We start from the raw sequence: 18,803 nt of genomic DNA on the forward strand, positions 1-18,803 counted from the left end.
CTATTCAATAATTTTAGTGTTACTTAGATAAGGAAATAAATGTATCTTAATATGGGTAGCACTGTGCATATGCATCAGAGACAAAAGCTGCTTTAAAGGACCAGTAATTAAAATCAACTCAACTTATTGTCATATATCTTTTTTTCCTACAAAGCAACTCTCACCTTAGAGTCTCAGAGGTTTATAGCTAATAATTAAATTTTACACTAGTGATGCAACATAATGATTATAGTGACTTACATAGGTGAAACTAATGTTTAAACCAGTTGATGAGTGGCTTATTGAAATATATTTCACCTGAGCTATAGATTTGGCACAACTAACATAGTGCTTTAATCCCCACTTTGACCATCAGAAAACTAAAATCTTCCCAGAAATTTTTTTGTTTTGTTATACCTAAAAAAATAAATATGTTTTTTTTACCTATTTGTAACATACCTTTAAATCTGTTCATTTTATTTCTTCTTCAATAATCTGTGGAGGATTTTTAAGAAAAAAAGTGTTAATGTAACAGATTTGGCACACTGCAGTATTCTGCAGTTAAGGGAAGGGCGTATAAAGTATGCCTGAATAATGAGCATGTAGATGTGCAGCACCCATAAATCTTAGCTTTGTGTCACCTTTACCACAGTTCTTAGATTTTTCTCTATAGCAGCTTTAGTTGTTTCACAGGACTATTATTTTCTAGGTTTCAGCTCACTTGACTTCATGCTTTGCAGGTCAGTTTCTTCTGGAAGAAGCCCGCCTCATAGAAGCAGCTGAGATGGCAAAAAAAGCAGCTGAGCTGGACAGCACAGAGTTTGATGTTGTCTTCAATGCCGCCCACATGCTCAGGTTAGTTTTTGCTACTGTACCTGAAAAGACTACACTGTAGCTTTAAACCTATTAATATAATTTATTCAATTATACTAATTCCCCTTTTTGTAAGTACCACCTTACACTACATTCCAAAATGAATTATGCTGCTTAACCATGTTAAAATCAGTTGGGTCTATTTAATTCATTATGATTTATGTGCCCAGTATATAGGATATATGAGAGTTTAGGATTCTCTGAAAATTGAGACCCTTTTCCATTAAAAAATTATTGTCCATAAAATACAGAAGGAAAGCTGCAAAATTGATATTAATAATTGTCTAATTAAATGTCTCTAAGACAGAACATTGTGTCAGTTAGTCAACTGCATCTCAGTATTTGTATTTTTTTATTAATTATTTTGAATGTGGCACATGAATACATTATGCTTGATAGTAGAGAGGATTATCAAATATAAATATATCGAAGGCCTATCAAATTCTCAAATGAGCCTATAATTAACACTGTTGTTATGTGTTGAAGTAGTATGTTTTTAGACCTATTTATGCATCTCTTCTCAGAAATATGGTTTTGAAGACTAATTACAATAATTCAAAACAAGTAAAAGGCATATGAACAGTTTTTTGTATCAATATAAAATGAAAGTGAATGCATTAAAGAAGGATGTTTTTAAGAAACTCGAATGATTTATACAGTTGTTCAAAAAGCATTATTTATTCTATTAGCCATGTGTACACCACTTCTCACATGTGGTTCCTTGAAATCCACTCCAAAGTCTCCATGCAGATGCTTCCTTAGGTAACATTGCACGATGGCTCAGAGCCTAGCTTCTGGGAAGTTTCTGATTACGTAGATCACTCTTACCTGGGAAGAAGAATAACAGAATTGGTCCATGTTTGGATGTTTTTAAAACGTGGACTTTTGAGAAAAATAGAGGAACATTTAAAAATAAAAATTTTTTGAGATGATTGTAGATTTGCATGCGGTTAAGAAACAACACAGAGAGATCCCTGTACAATTTATCCACTTTCCCGGATGGTGATATCTCGTAGAACTACCATACAGTATCAAAACCGGTATTTTGACATTGATACTAATGTACTGGCTTCCCCAGTTTTATTATGCCATTGTGTGTATCTGTGTGTGTTTAGTTTTGTGTGCTTTTATTACACATACCAGTTTGTGTATCCATCATTCCAGTCAAAATACAGACGATTTGCATCGCCACAAGCATCCTGTCCTTTTATAATCACATACCCACCAGGAACCAATATTTAAAGCAAGTTTTATAAATTACTTTGAGATTTTATTTATAATTTGAGATTATTAATGTAACTATATCTTAGTGGTTTCCTCCTTGGCTTTTAATAAATTTTTAATAAGAAATTCAGAGTCTGAGAGGAAAAAGAATACTGTGAGGTTTCAGTTGAATACTCTCATTTCACATTAATGCTTAGCATTCCTAAAGCAGATACTTTCAAAGAGAAATCAGGATTCAATAAACTATTGGTATATTTAAAAAATATATTGTAACCAGTTTGCAAGAACCTTCACTGGAAGGATAATTTTTTTAAAAGACAAGTTTAATATGCATGACAAGGTCAGGTGCTGTGATGGGAAGGGGACTTTCTGTTCTTCATGAATAAAACACTATGCTTTTAATCACAATAAACCATTTACAAGAATGTGCATGCACATGTTTCTAGATGCTAATTCATCTTAATCATAATAGATACTTTCATCAACAAGGCATTTTGCTACATATTAAATCAATATCTGAAATTCAAGGTCTACCAATATTCGTTATAAGAACAATTACAAAAAAGGTCCTTGTTAAATATATCACTTGTAATTTTTCCTTAGTTACCGTAGTGCTAGAAACCAGTGGAAAGTTTTATTATACATTGGCAGCATGGCAATTCTTAGGATTTATTTTTCAAAACCTCTCTAGCTTTCTGCAGTATGCATTGCTTATCAAGTTGCATTCAGTCAGTGCCTTCCTATGGTGATTGTGAGTATGACCACTGCAGCCTGCCCACATCCTGTTCAACCTGGTGGCAGCTCCTGTGAATGTGTTTGGTTATTTTTTCAGCTCTGTCAAATTCAAGTATTTCTTGAATGCTTACTGTACAAGCTGAACACCAGCCTCTTCCCTTATTAATCAAGAACATTTAGGGGTTTTCTGAAAAATAATAAGAAAGGCTATTGGTTTTCCCTTGAATGCAGCCTTATCAAAATGGTTAGCTGTCAAGAATTTGCTTATTCAGTGTTGCATCTGATATTTCCCTTGGTAATGCCACATTGTGGTAAATTGAGTTTGAGTTCTTGAGTTCCTCAAGAACACTGTTCTTTCATAAGATATTTAGGAGACAGAATTGGCAAGGTTTGGTGATGAATTGGATGTAAGGGAAAGGGCAGAAGTCTGCCTGACTGTGTCTTGAATTAATGGTTGACCTAAGATCCAAAATCAGCAATTTAAGAAATGTGAGAGTTCAAGACATGATTTGAGGCATCCTCATTTAACTTCCCTTTCCTAGGCTAACTCCCGGTGAGTTGACCCAAGGAATCTATTAATTATTCCCCCAGAAGAAACTAGATTGGAAGGGCCCATCAAGGGGAAAGTCTATCTTATTCAGACCTTCAAGAGGCTATAAATTTGCAAAATTTCTAAAAGACTCATTTTAATTCTCAATAATAGATGAAGATCTTTTTCTGTAGAATTAGAACATTTCTAATTAACCCACTCCAGTATTCTTGCCTGGAGAATCCCATGGACAGAGGAGCCTGGCAGGCTGCAGTCCGTGGGGTTGCAAGAGTTGGACATGACTTAGCAACTAAACCACCACCTCCAATTTCTATTGTCAAGGTGATTCACAAGAGCACTACATGTGGAAGTATTAATGCTGCTCACCAAATATATTTGGCCTTCTGACTTGAAGAAACATAACGGGACTGCACTTGCCTGACTTCTCCCAGTTGAAGGCCTCCCTGGGTCTTTCTGGGTCACTGGAATGTGTGTGAATGTGACGTGTGCTACTTTCAAGCCAAAATTGTAGGAGTCAGTAGAAACAGATCCTGGAATAATCAATGGGAGACAAACCTCCCGTCTCACCTGCATTAGATAGGTTGAATGAGTGCAAAATAAATTTTGTCCCTTCACTAAGATTTAGGATGTGTCTATTATCGAAGTGTAATCTAACCTGTCCGAACTGAATGTATCTGTGAAAATAAAATAGGATGTTGAAAAGAGGGGTCTTATAACGTCAGAAAAATTTACTCAGTGATTAATAGGAGCTCTGAGTTTATGACTACAGTGGTGGCAATGTAAAATTCATAGATAATTTAAATAGAAATTATAGATATATTCCCAGAACTTAATGAGAAACACTAAAAATATGAAAATGATGACTGAAAGGATAAAAGATTGGAGGATAGAATGAGAATGATGTATACACAGTAGTTATATATATATATATATATGTATTTGTATAATTAAGTATAGCATACAACTGTGTACGTATAGTTATATATACATATATATACATATATACATACATACATGCATGTAATATGTATACATGTACATGTACACATGTAATCTGTGATACTTTTGTCTGTATATATAAATATGTGTATATAATTATATGCTCTTATATGTGGCATAAAAATGAAAAAGTGAAGTGCTAGTCTCTCAGTTGTGTCCAACTCTTTGCTACTCCATAGATTGTAGCCCCCCCAGGGTCCTCAGTCAACAGAATTCTCCAGGCAAAAATACTGGAGTGGATAACCATTCCTTTCTCCAGGGGATATTCCCACCCCAGGCACTGAACCTGGGGCTCCTGCATTGCAGGAAGATATTTTATCATCTGAGGGACCAGAGAAGCCCATATATGGCAGACATACACATGTAATTGTATTTGTTATATAGATGTTAATGTAAATAGAAAATATTTGAAGGAGAGCCTAGAGCAGATAAACAATTATCAACAGATAGACAAAATTTCCAAGATAGGATGAAGGTCTTTAATCATCATATTAGAAGTCAAATTAATGAAAAGAGATCTACTCCTAAACTTATCTTCTTGTTTGAGTCACTGTTTTCAGTTGCTCACTAAAGAATCCACTCTTGCCAGTTTAAACAGAAACAGGATTTATTGTAGAGATTTATTGTAGAGAATTCTACAGGCTCTTCTGACAAGACTGAGAGTACTCTACATAACCAGAAATAATTTCTACTGCCTAGCTTTCCTTGCGAGAGAAGGCAATGGCAACCCACTCCAGTACTCTTGCCTGGAAAATCCCATGGACTTCCTGGTAGGCTGCAGTCTATGGGGTCGCGAAGAGTCAGACACGACTGAGCGACTTCACTTGCCCTTTTCACTTTCCTGCATTGGAGAAGGAAATGGCAACCCACTCCAGTGTTCTTGCCTGGAGAATCCCAGGGACGGGGGAGCCTGCTGGGCTGCCGTCTATGGGGTCGCACAGAGTCGGACACGACTGAAGCGACTTAGCAACAGCAGCAGCAGCAGCTTTCCTTGCAGCACAGCACATTTTAGAATCCAGAGCTCTGTTGTCATCACCCACAAGGAACCAAGAAGAGCAAGCACCACATTCATGAGATGATTCTTCTGGGTGCAGCTGCCCTCCCCCCCATTCCCCCACCCCCAGCCCATTATGCTTACTTCTGACTTTGACTCTTATGAGGTTGCATCTGATTGATGGAACTTGAGTTTTGTGCTGATACTTTGGCTGGAAGAAAGCTGGAAGATGAGGGAATTTCTGGCTTTTGCCTTGTTTGGGAAGACAGGATCCACATTTTGGCTAATTACTAAATATATTTCCAGGAAGAGTGATCACAGATGTTGAAGGCCTCACATAATATTAGAACATTGACTACACGTGTTGACATTTTTAGTACTTAAAATGGAAAAGGAAAGAGTAATGGATGTTTCCAGATGAGAGCATTAAAAAAAAAAAAAAAAAAGCATATTGGTTATCATCAAAGGAAAATATCAAAGGAATTTAAAATACTAAAACTCAGTAGAGCAATGTCTATAGAGTTGTGAAAGGAAAGTATTGAATCAATTATTCTGTTAGAAGCATTTTGTATGAATGAATTTATTCAGCGTTCTCCCAGAACTGGAAGCTTGAAAGCACACAAGGATATTTGACACCTGAGAGGAAGTATTGAGATGCTGAAAACAAATTTAACTTATTCCCAGCATCCATGGGCTGTGATGAAAAGCTTTTTTTCTTTTTTTTTTTAATCCACTTATAGGGTAATGAAGGAACAAAAGTAGCATTTATTCAAATACCTCCTGTCTACCTGGACTATATTTTACATTTTATGTGTCACCTTCTTAATTATAATTGCACATATATGAAGAAGATATTTATATTCCCATTTTACAGATGAAGATGCTGAGGCTCAATGTTAGTTGTTATTTCCCACGGTTGGTAAAGCTGGGGTTTATGCTTAGCATATTCTGGCCAGGTTTAATACTGTTTTCACCGTGTCCCATTGGCTCCCTCACATCTTTATAACTGAGCAATTACCTAGAGGCTGTGACTCCTGAATTTACTGATGGAAAAAGGATTTACAGGGAGTAACAGATTTTCAAATATGTAAATCCTAAATAGTAAGATTCTTCCAATATTATTAAATTACCCTTTATGATACATTTTATAAAATAGATTTATAGTCATAGGAGAGTGAACTCCAAATTTGTACTTAGAGATGTTAAGTTTTTAGACATATCATCTTAGGATAGTGTCATACTGCTGAGATAACTGCAGTTCCCCTTTTTCCAGGTCTAAGGGTCCACGTTGTCACTGCTTCCTAAGTAAGAAAGGCAGAACTACACTGTACCAAGGGGTTTCCAATGTTTCCCTGATTTTTAGAGAGCAGAGTGAATATTTGAGAAAAAATTGTTATCTTTTGGTTTTCATTCTCAAATAATTTTACTGGAAGTGACATAAAATTGAAGTTCTTAAGGGATAAAGGAACAAAGATTATTTTCTCAGAGCAGATTATGAATACCCACACACATATACATGCACACATATGTTGGATGTTGGAAATACCTCCAAGGCCCTCTGGGTCATATGCTTTCTTCTTTAATACCTTAGCAAATTATCAGAGACCACTTGAAAAGTTACTGGGTTTTCCATTTATAAATTGTACTTTTCTGACCATTTTTGGTCAGGAGGGGCTTGTTTCAACTAGGTTGTAATGGGTTGTAAGGTCTTTAAAGCAAAGGGGTGTGTCAGGGACTCCCCTGCTGGTCCAGTGGTTAAGACTCGCTTACATCACAGAGTTCACAGGTTCAATCCATGATCAGGGAACTGAGATCACACATGCCTCACAGCCAAAAAGTTAAAAAAAAAAAAAAAAAAAAAGTAAATAGGGCCAAGAAATTAAAAACAAAAACTGTTCAAAGAGGCATGGCAGATGAGGTTGAAGGAAGGTAGGCATCTTCCTTCTCCATGCCTTTCAGACATTAAAGTATGTATGAGTCGTGAATCACTAGAGATCTTGTTACCCCGCCTGTTCTAGTTAGGATATGTAGGTGGTACCTGAGGTTTTACCCTTCCAGAGAAAGTCCCAGGCGATGCTTATGATGTTGGTTCTTGGACCTCTCCTATAAGGAAGTTCTAGCTTGCCTGTCCTTTCATCCCTCTCAACCCAGTCTCTCCACCCAAGCATTACATCTTGAATATAAGTACTATATGGGAATATTATAGTGGACATTACCAATACACATTTCCTCATTTCCTCTCTTTTTATTGTGTAATCTTTACAGATACAGGCTTAACCTGTCCTTCACAGCCCTGAAAGATTTGAGGCCATTAAAGAATGGGCTGACACTCTTATAGGACATCAAGAAATGTCTAACTTTAAGGAATTATTTTGTAAAACTAAAACATCAACAAAGTCTTTTCTTCTGTTACTGCTACATTTCCACTTTGCCTCTCTCTCCTTGATATTTAGCATTGAGATGGATGCCTACAGACCATGAGGCCACTTTTGGTTTCTTGACTGAGAGTTATCATTTGAGAATCCTTGATGATCATTAACAGTTTATTCTAGGAGTTTCATTGCAAGGATTTTTTCTGCTCCATTATTTTTACATATATGTGACTCTGATTTTGCTATTTTAAGATTTTCCATACATTTTTATATCCTTGTTTATTTTAGTTCTACATCTATTCCTACCATACATTGATCAACTAGAATTAAAATGTGGCTCTGCTTTGAGTAACTTAAAGCTAAATGTAAGTTTAGCAAGTTGGCAAAAACCCAGGAAACCTCAGCTACTGTTTCACTCTACTTTCATGATACAGGGAACAAACAGCTCTCTAGTTAAAAAAAAAAAAAAAATGCTCATAATTTATTCTTGAACATGATCACCAAGACTAATAAAATATTGTCTTTTATATGAGTCAAATAGTGATTATTATCCACATTAAATAATTTTAATTCAAAATTGGCCATTCACAATCATTAATAATTGTAGTTAAAGAGAGTCTTCTAAATGCTACTTGAGTTTTTATTTTCTGTATTCTCAAAGAAGTCATTTTAAATTTACCAACTTTCACAGAATACATAAAAATGTAGGTAATTATAAATAATTCTTTAATTAGATTCTCCTCAAACATTTTACAGGACATGTTAAGTTGTTGTTTCATCACATAATCAATCCCCAGATTTCTTTTATACATATCTTGTCAGAATATTGAGTCCTAAACCTGTGTTCTAAAAGACACTTTTCTGTCATAAAATAATATCAGAGAGAAGAATTATAATGTGAAATTTATTTATTTTTAGCATGTAAGCTTCATAGTCCCTTGTACAAAAATAGAATTCCATAGTAATCAAATGATGATATTTGTTTATGACTTTTGTTACTATCTGTTTCAACTCCGAGCCTGTCTTTTCACTGATGGCAGAAAAACTGAATCTAAAGACCAAAAATACAATTAGCCCAATCCAGTGATTTCTTCAGAAGTCAAGGTTTACTTCATAGTCGAGTTTACAAATACCATCTGGCTTTTTCTACCTCCTATCTTTTCTGGCCCCCAGAGGCCACAGGTCAGAGAAAGAGGGCCTTACATATATGATGGGCAGGAGTTAATAGTAAGAAAGAAGCCTCTGTATGAGTCTGCAGTTGATGTCTATTGTTGGCGTAGTGATTAACTCTTTATTCTCTAGATAAGGGACATAATGTACTTTCCTGGTGGCTCGGTGGTAAAGAATCCACGTGCCAATGCAGGAGACTCAGGAGACAGGGGTTCAGTCCCTGGGTGGGGAATATCCCTTGGAGGAGGAAATGACAACTCACTCTAGTATTCTTGCCTGAAAAATTCCATGGACAGAAACGTTTAGTGGGCAGCTGTCCATGGGGTTCACAAAGAGTTGGGCAAATCTGAGCACACGTGCATAGGGGACATAATGCTGACCCAAGGTGACATGTTCGATGAGGACAGTCACCCATCTGGACTTAGTGTACTTTCCTGGTAAGAGTAATTTTTCTTCCTCACTGTCTCATTCCTGATTTTTTAAAATGTACTGTGGCCAGAATACAAGGGTGTCTGCATATGGCCTGGGAGATCTCTTGGCAGAGCCAACTGCTTTCCCTGTGACACATTCTGAGTCTTCTACTTGGACATAATAGGAAACTTAGGGTTCCGTTTTCTGTCTAATTGTGATCTCACACACCCCTGCCGCCAAAAATAGGAGATCGTGAGGGTAAGAAAGTGAGTATCCAAACGCTGTTCTTGCTTTTTCTCATTCCCTAGTTCCTTGCCTCCCCCATTTTTGGGAGAGGGTGAGGTTCATAGTGCAAAACATCATATCATGCATTTCATCATTCTCAAACTGTTCTTTGCTCAACTGTGTCTGGTAATTTGGGAGTTAGGGTCATGCAGGAAGTAAAACCTGTCATTGCAAATGTTCTCCATATTTTCACTGTTTCGAATCTCATTTCTTACATTTAAATCATTGCTTTTAAATCATAATAATCAAATAACATGTTTTATTCCTTTCTTAGTATTTGATGTGGGAACTGGTGAGGTCATCTGCCACAGAACAATGTATCACATGTCCTTCTGATATATCTGATGCTTACAGAGATATCTGCCTGACCTTGTGGTTCAGATATTTTGCTTTAGAGTCCTTGATTTCGAGCTCAACCATTTACCAGCTGTGTTAACTTGGGGGATGTCAACTTCTCTAAACCTAATTTTACTCGTCTTTGAAATGTGGTTAATAATAGCAGTCAGTTCATGGTACTGATGTAACTGGCAAATGCAGTAATCAATTCATGGAATTTGATAAATGATAGATAATTTAGTGTCCCAGAAAAGAAATAATGAACAAAGAAAAAATATGGGTATACAGGAAAAACATATTTTATCAGCTTCTTTAAATAGTTTGATCCCAGTAATCCTGGGAATCTGAGTCCTGTAATCAATCTTTAACAACAGTGGTTAAGTTTCTAGACAATATTTACTAGAATCCACTAAGCAATTAGCAGAACATTGCTAATTTCCTCGATTTTCAAATGTTGATTAATGATTTAATCATTTTAGCAATTAAGATTTATTAAGTACTCCCTGGATGCTTCTTGCAGAGGGGAGTATGCAGTATAGCTTACACCATAAAGTAGACATTGGACAGCTCCTCATGAGTTTTCTTTGTAGAAAGTATAACAAGCATATACATGAAGATTGAGTGGGTAGAGCTGATGCAGCTGTTTTCCCCACAGTTTTACATGTGTTGCCATAAATGCCTAATAACTAGTCAGTAAAAGCCATTTAATATTAGAAGCAAAGTCCAAGAGTCAAAATTAATTTTCACAATTATATAGCAAATATAATAATCTCTACTATTTATATTTTTATTAAATGGAATATCATTAATTCAACTTCTGGCTTAATAGACTAAGTCATCTAGATTTGTCCTTTGCGAATTCAAAAGACTGAAGACAGGGAAGGCTTGATAGACTGATAACCCTTTTAGGGAAAGAAACCTTTTGCAGTTGCATCGATTATTATTTTAAAGGCATTTTACCCAGAGAATTCCTTAGTTCCACTTTTGATCCTTATCTACCTCATGACTTTGAATGTCCATAAGATGAATATCAATGATAGCCATACTTTCTATATTTGACATACACTGGTTTATCTTGCTTCAAAGTGACCTACTTCTTTGTGGTATTAAGTTACTCTAATTTCCTACCTCCATGCCATTTATTTTGCTCTGGAGAAAACCTTTCCAGGGCATGACCTAATGAATTCTGGTTCAAATTTCCAAATGAGTCTGAACCAAAGTGATCTTATAATTTGGTTGAGGGAACCTTCATTAAATACCCTAGCGAGAGAATTTTTACAGTTTCATACCAGGCTAAAGCACTTTTCATGACATATTGAAATTGAACTTCAACGTTTATGAGAATATAAATCGCAGAGGCACGTTGTAACATGTCGTGAGTCCAGTAGACTCTTAAGTCAAGGGTTTTTACTTTCTCATAACCCCATTAAAAATAGCAATGTTTCTAATTATTTTTCCTTTAAAAATTAGAAAAATATGTCCTGCTCTCTGGAGAAATGTTGTCTTCACTTATTCCCATAATTTTTATGGTTGCATGGTATATGTCTTTATAGTTTTTATGTGGCCTGACCAAAGTGCAAATTCAATTTTATAGGTATGCCCAGTATGCCTTCTCTTTTAAAGAGAGTAGTAGCTTTCTAGTTGAAAAGGTTAATTTTTGTTTATTTTCTTTATTCCTGGCCTCTTTGCAATCTTCTTATCTCAAAAGCTTCTTCATGTCACAGTTTCAAGAGAACTCCATTAATTGCAGGACCTCAAGGCATTAACTACTATTGTTCATGTTATAACTGTGCTGTACATATATCTAAAGCTGAATTTGTCTTTTTTCTATAGCGTTTCTTTTGTACTCCACAAGTATGCTCACCAGACTGCAGTGCAACCTGCAAGGGCTTCTAACTCTTATTATCTACTGTTCTAGAAGGTTTTCTGAAAGCAGCATGGCATGATCATAAAACGTACTGTTTTCTGTTTGTTTTTAATATTTTATTTATTTCTTTGACTGTACCACGTGGGATGTGATCCCTTAGGTCCCTGTACCAGGGATTGAACCCATGCACCCTGCTTCGAAGTGCAGAGTCTTGAACACTGGACTGCCGTGGAAGTCCCAAACATGCCGTGTTTTGATGGCTTATTGACTGGACTTCCTGGAAATTCAAGACATTTGATTTCTTCTATTAACCAGTTGGCTGAAGCAACGAGTTTGCTGTGAATTGCAAGAATAGACAATGCACAAACTTACCTATAAAGTTTAGTGTACATCTTATTTGTGTCAGTCAACTGTGACAGTCATGGTATTTTGTGGTAATTAAGAAAAACTGTTGCTATTTGAAGGCTGTGGGAACTGCAGAATTCAAGACAGGCTGGAAGCCTGAATCAGTAGGAAATAAGGTAGCCTCAGGCTCTTCCTGGAAGAAAGCAGGACATCCAATTACAGTTCTTTGCCAGAAGAGTCTGAAAGGACATAGCCCTGTTGCCTCCACCATTGTGAGCAGTTCTAACTGTTTCTTCATCTTACAGCCATTTGCTCAGGAATCAAGGTCCTAAGCAAGAACATCCCTTTAGCTCAGGCTGCGTCACGTGCCTGCCCTTGTGGCCAGAGAGCAAAGAGAGGGAGAGGCTGACTTTTTTTTTTGGTAGACTACAGACATTGAAAGTTTCTTCTCCTGAACTGAAAAGAAAGTAACTTTATAGATAGATACAGATTAAAAAAAAAAAAAACTGCAAGCATTTATGATTTTCATAAAACAAAAAGAGCTAGATAGTAATCTTGACAATTTATTTTTAAAAATAAGGGTTTTTCTGGAACATCGTATTGAAGCAGGAGAATCTTAACCCTGTAACATATTATCTTGTTTGTCTTGGAAAAGAAAAATGACATTTCTAATGTCTCATGTGTAAATTTACAGTAATATCTGCTGAAAAGGATTAGGCTGAGATACTGAGATATTACTTACAATGTCTAAAAGATCATGACAAAGTACATTATTTGTTGTTTAGTCGCTGAGTCATATCTGACTCTTTCTGTGACTCCATGGATTGTAGCCCTCAGGCTCCTCTGTCCTTGGGGTTTCCCAGGAAAGAATACTGGAGTGGGTTTCCACTTCCTTCTCAAGGGATCTTCCCAATCCAGAGATTGAACTTGCATCTCCTGAATTGCAGATTCTTTTACTTCTGAGCCACCCTGGAAGCTCCAGAAGTACAGTACGTGCATTCAATTTTTCATTATCCTTTTCTGCTTAGTCAGCTTATTATTTGATTGACATGGCTTGTGGCTCAGCTGGTAAAGAATCTGCCTGCAACGTGGGAGACCTAGGTTCGATCCCTGGGTTGGGAAAATCCCCTGGAGAAGGGAAAGGCTACCCACTCTAGTATTCTGGAGAATTCCATGGACTGTAAAGTCCATGGGGTCACAAAGAGTCAGACATGAATGAGTGACTTGCCCTTTCACTTTGTGATTTTTTTAAAGTTAATATTATTTTGCTGCATAATGATTCTGTTCATCAGTCTGAAATTTGAAGTAACTAATAGAGTTTGATGTTTTTCTCTTTAACAGACAGGCTAGCCTCAATGAAGCAGCTGAGAAGTATTATGATCTGGCAGCCAGACTGCGGCCTAATGTAAGTACCTTCCTAATGAGAAGCACTACACAAAGATAGATTCACAGCATGTGAGAGTTATAGACATAGAAGCCTTGTGATACTGGAGTTTTTTCTCTCTGATGTCTTATTTTGAATACATGCTAAATGGCTGATTCAACCATAAAATCTGCCAGTCATTTTGCTGTTTACTATCCTGTGTAAAGCACTGTATATTTTTATCATTTGAATACAGGTTTTAGCACTATTAAATATTCTGCATTTGGATGACTATTAACATAAGTTCTTTGAAAGTATTTTTGCTGTGATATTACATACCTCTGGATTTCCTAACCTCTCACTGATTCTTGCATGTGGTCAAACCTCAAGCTGTGTTCAGTTCAGTTCAGTCGCTCAGTCGTGTCTTGACTCTGCAACCTCATGGTCTGCAGCACGCCAGGCCTCCCTGTCCATCACCAACTCCCAGAGCCTACTCAAATTCATGTCCATTGAGTTGGTGATGCCATCCATCCTCTGTCGTCCCCTTCTCCTCCCACCTTCAATCCCTCCCAGCATCAGGGTCTTTTCCAATGAGTCCGCTCTTCGTGTAAGGTGGCCAAAGTGTTGGAGTTTCAGCTTCAACATCAGTCCTTCCAATGAATATTCAGGACTTATTTCCTTTATGATGGACTGGTTGGATCTCCTTGCAGTCCAAGGGACTCTCAAGAGTCTTCTCCAACACCACAGTTCAAAAGCATCAATTCTTCAGTGCTCAGCTTTCTTTATAGTCCAACTCTCACTTCCATACATGACTACTGGAAAAACCATAGCTCTGATTAGACAGACCTTTGTTGACAAAGTGATGTCTTTGCTTTTTAATATGCTGTCTAGGTTGGTCATAGCTTTTCTTCCAAGGAGCAAGCATCTTTTAATTTCATGGCTGCAATCACCATCTGCAGTGATTTTGGAGCCCCGAAAAAGAAAGTCTGCCACTGTTTCCACTGTTTCCCCATCTGTTTGTTATGAAGTGATGAGACCAGATGCCATGATCTTAGTTTTCTGAATGTTGAGTTTTAAGCCAACTTTTTCACTCTCCTCTTTCACTTTCATCAAGAGGCTCTTTATTTCTTCTTCACTTTCTGCCATAAGGGTGGTGTCATCTGAATGTCTGAGGTTATTAGTATTTTTCCCAGCAATCTTGATTCCAGCTTGTCTTCATCCAGCCCAGCATTTCTCATGATGTACTCTGCATATAAGTTAAATAAGCAGGGTGACAATATACAATCTTGATGTGCCATGTCCCTATTCCACAGTCCTCATTTCAAATAACTGTTCTTTTCAACTTTATCAAGTATTTTTTTTATTAGAATTTCTCCCTGAGTAGTCACACTTCTGTAAAGTAAGATGGATGGAAATTAGATCATTACTATTGAAATAGAGTAACCATTTATGAGAGTATAAGAACTGGTTTTCTATTGATCTTCTGAGCACTTTTTTATTCACAGTACATTACTGAATGCCATTGCTTTTATTCTCATCCACACTGCTCTGCATCACTCTCCAACACTAAAACCTCCACTCTGCTCTCTAGATCTCTACCATCTATTGAGAAATGTAATTTTCAAGAAGTAATGATAGTGCACGTGTGATGTGATTGATGTGACTACGAGTAATGGAATCATTTCTTTACAGTAACTCATCCATTGGACAAACATCTATAGAGTGCCTGCTTTGTGATAGAATACAGAGATTTTATACGCTAAAAAACCAGACAGTGTAGCAGAGAAGACTGAACACAATCAATTAATTAAAATACAGTATGGAACAAGAGAAGGATTAATGCTTCCTGAAAGCAGCGCACACAGGAAGTAGCTTTTTTTCAGGAGACTCAGCTGCGTGTAACCTTAGCTCTTGAATCTAAATGTCCCCAGTGTCATTAACTATAAGGTGATTTAAGAATCAGTAAGCTGTTTGCAACAGAAGAGAATAATTCAATAGTTGTAACAAGTAGCACTAAACTTTATTAAACACTTGTCATGTGTCAAGCACCAAGTTAAGTACATCATGTGAATTCTCTCACTCATCTCTCGCAACAACCCACAGATACTTCTGTGATCCTTGTTCTGCTGAAGTTCAGAGAAATGAATAACTCACCCAGTATCACATCTAGTAAGTGGAATCACATTGTTGCCCAGGCTGCTGTGTGTATAAGAACAAAGCTTGATGGAAAAAAAAATGAAATTGTGTCTTAGAAAATGCACCAAAAGTCTAGAAAAACAACAAAAAATAATGGTCTCCTCATTTATTTATTAAATATTTAGAGAGCACCTGTTAAGTGCCAGATACACAGCAGTGAAAAAAACTGAAAAGAGTCTGTGCTTCTTAGGAGTTTATAGTCTAGAGGTGAGGAGACAGAGCAGAAGCAGATAAATAAAGTATATAGTATGTCTGACGGCAGTAAGTGCTTTGAAGAAAAATGGAGCAGAAAAGGGAATTAGGAGTTGCAAGGGGACATACATATGCAGGAAACACAGTTCTGTACATGCCCAAGTTGAGCGTCTTTGTGTAACATTGCTAAGAAAAGGATTGGACTTAACACCTTAAACTTATTACTATAAGTGCCCTGAAGACAGGAATCAGGATTTTTTTTGTTTGACTTCCTCCCTTCCTCCCTCTGATCCTTCCTTCCTTCTTTTCTTTGATTAATAGAATTGATTGATAGAATCAATAATAGAATGATACAATACTCTTAATATACATACTAAATGATGGTACGTTCAACCTTTATTCATCCAGTAGCAGTCCCTTGACTGTCACTTTTATTTTTGTTAAGTGGTTGGGCAGCTGGCTGTTTTCAGCACATTGTACGGGATTAGTGAGAAAAGGGCTATCTGAACTCCCTAACCATACCGCAAAAGTGAAAAAGACAATGGGGCACCACATGATTTAAACCTGACTTATGAGATTATTTATTTTAAATGACTGGCCAAATCATAAAATCAATATTTAACTCAAAGTCACATTTATGAAATCCCAGACAGTTTCTTCATAAACATGCTGCAAATTGCTTTTGAAAAAAATGCATTTATTCAAATACTATTTCCCTTATCTGGTAACAATAAATTAAGTAGTTTATAGACTTGGATAGGATATGAGGTTTATATTTAGCAATAGTAAAGGATGTTACAGTTTATGGATCAACATATGTGATCTTTCTCTAATCTATTTTACAAGTTGTGTTTGGTTTCCTGTACATAATCGAGTAAGATGCCACTAAGACAAGACTGATAAAATACAGACCTTGACAATAATACAGGTTTCTATTCTGAAATGAAGAGACCGATGTAAACAACTGCCTCATGCCTGAATTATTAACATTTAGCATGTGATCTAAATGAAAACATCCATCTGACATCTATCTTGCTCATGGCTGTTTATTCCTTTTGTCATAGAAATATTCTTTGTTATTTCTGCACTTAATAAATTTCAGTTACCTGTTTATATGAGAACTTGGTAAACAGACCTCAACTCTTATTTCCTATTTAAGTGCTTTCACTGTCTCTTCTATTTTCCTTGTCTATATGGTAATCTAATCTTACTCTCACTTTTCATAAAGGATTTTTTTCTGTTTAGTTTCAACTACAACAATCTGTAGCTGTATGTGGGGAACTCTGTGAATTTTCCAACAGTGTTTGTATCAGATCATAACTATGCAAAGTAACATTTTTAATTGTAGCCCTCATGTACTACCCACTTGGTATAAGAAGATTGTTCATTATCTGCAGGGTGGATTTCCTTCTTAGTAAAATACTATTCCATTTCTCCATGATGTTCCATGCTGAATTGTTTTATGTTTTCTCTTCTACAAAAGAATTATTTTTCTATACAACTTGCTTTAAAATTATTGATTGACTTTCAGGAGTATTAATATTCGAAGAATTCCAGTGACCCAAATGCTAAAATAGTTGAGTGAGTGAGTGAGTGAAGTCACTCAGTTGTGTCCGACTCTTTGCAACCCCACGGACTGTCGGAGCCTACCATGCTCCTCTGTCCATGGGATTTTCCAGGCAAGAGTACTGAGGAAGTCTAAATTAGCAGGTACCTATAATTTTAAATGTTAGATTCTGATATTATTTTTTCATCAGGGATATTTAATACATAGGCATTTACTGAAGTGTACATTTAGACTAAAGAAATACATCTATTACAAAAATGATACCTAATTTTTATTTTGTCGGGTGTGATTGCTCTAAAATCAAACTTCTTATATGAAAACGTGTTTTTGTAGTGGGAAAACTACCAACATTGCCATTTTAGGTTTTTCCACTTTCAGTTTTCCGTTTTTATGGATAAAATTGATCTTTCTGTAGAGAGTACTTTAAAAAGACAATGCTTTTCTGTCTTCTCTCCCAATTACGCACATCAAAAACTGCTGACTCTTAAGGACCAGAGGGAACATTAAAATGAAACTGTTTTGTTCCTCCTGTGGGAAGTAAGCCAAATTATGCATTAATTTATGGGTTTTTAAATTTTCTTTAAAATGTGAATAATGGGGAATTTGCGTAGTACAAAGTCACCCAGTTCTGTTTGGCTTTTAGTCAATTCCAGAGTTTGAAGAGAGTAATTTCTAATGATGAGGAATTATATTTTTATATATTTTGTATTTTTATGCATGTAGTTGTTTTTGGTCTGAATTCATTCAACTTAATTTTTAAATTAAGTTCCAACATTGTATAAAACCCTGTGCCGAGTGCAGTAGAATTACCAAGTTGTGAAAAGTTAACCATGACTTTGAGAAATGTACTATCTAATGTGGCAGAGAGTGAGGGAGAGAATGCATGGACTCAAATCCTTACAGTTCAGGGCAGTAAATGATGCTACATAATAAGGGCTCTGTGAGTCGTGGAAGCTAGGTGCTGGAAAAGTGTACAGAAGGAAGAAGTTACTTTCAGTTGGACTGATCCTAGAAGACGTTGAGTCAGAGTTGACAAACTTAAGAATCTTGAAATGATTGGACATGTATAGGTGAAGTTTTTAAGAGGATGAACAGAAAAGGGAGAAATCTGGCAGGTAGAAGCATATGTATTAACAAGGACATAGCCTCAGAAAGAATAAGCTTTGCCAAAGGAGCAGTAAGCAGCTGTGGTTAATATTGCCAGTGGTGGATGGGCAGAGAGGAAGAGTAGGAGAAGGTAGAACTGAAAAATAATATAAAACCAAGTGAAAGGCATTGAATACCTTACTGAGAATGAGGAGTTTATATTCCAGAATTTTGTTAAGTAGGATGACATAATGAAAAT

The 18,803-nt window shown here is 36.4% G+C and overlaps 1 protein-coding gene across 1 annotated transcript in view; it reads left to right on the forward strand.

The window, feature by feature from the left end:
- The window catches only part of TMTC2 (transmembrane O-mannosyltransferase targeting cadherins 2), a 422,793-nt gene that overhangs the window by 354,849 nt on the left and 49,141 nt on the right, over positions 1-18,803 (forward strand). The window contains exons 10-11 of the mRNA XM_019960312.2: positions 720-834; positions 13,482-13,545. Of these exons, the coding sequence (XP_019815871.2) occupies positions 720-834; positions 13,482-13,545 (179 nt within the window). The remainder of the gene's footprint in view (positions 1-719; positions 835-13,481; positions 13,546-18,803) is intronic.

Source organism: Bos indicus, chromosome 5 (assembly GCF_029378745.1).
Source record: "Bos indicus isolate NIAB-ARS_2022 breed Sahiwal x Tharparkar chromosome 5, NIAB-ARS_B.indTharparkar_mat_pri_1.0, whole genome shotgun sequence".
NCBI lineage: Eukaryota > Metazoa > Chordata > Mammalia > Artiodactyla > Bovidae > Bos > Bos indicus.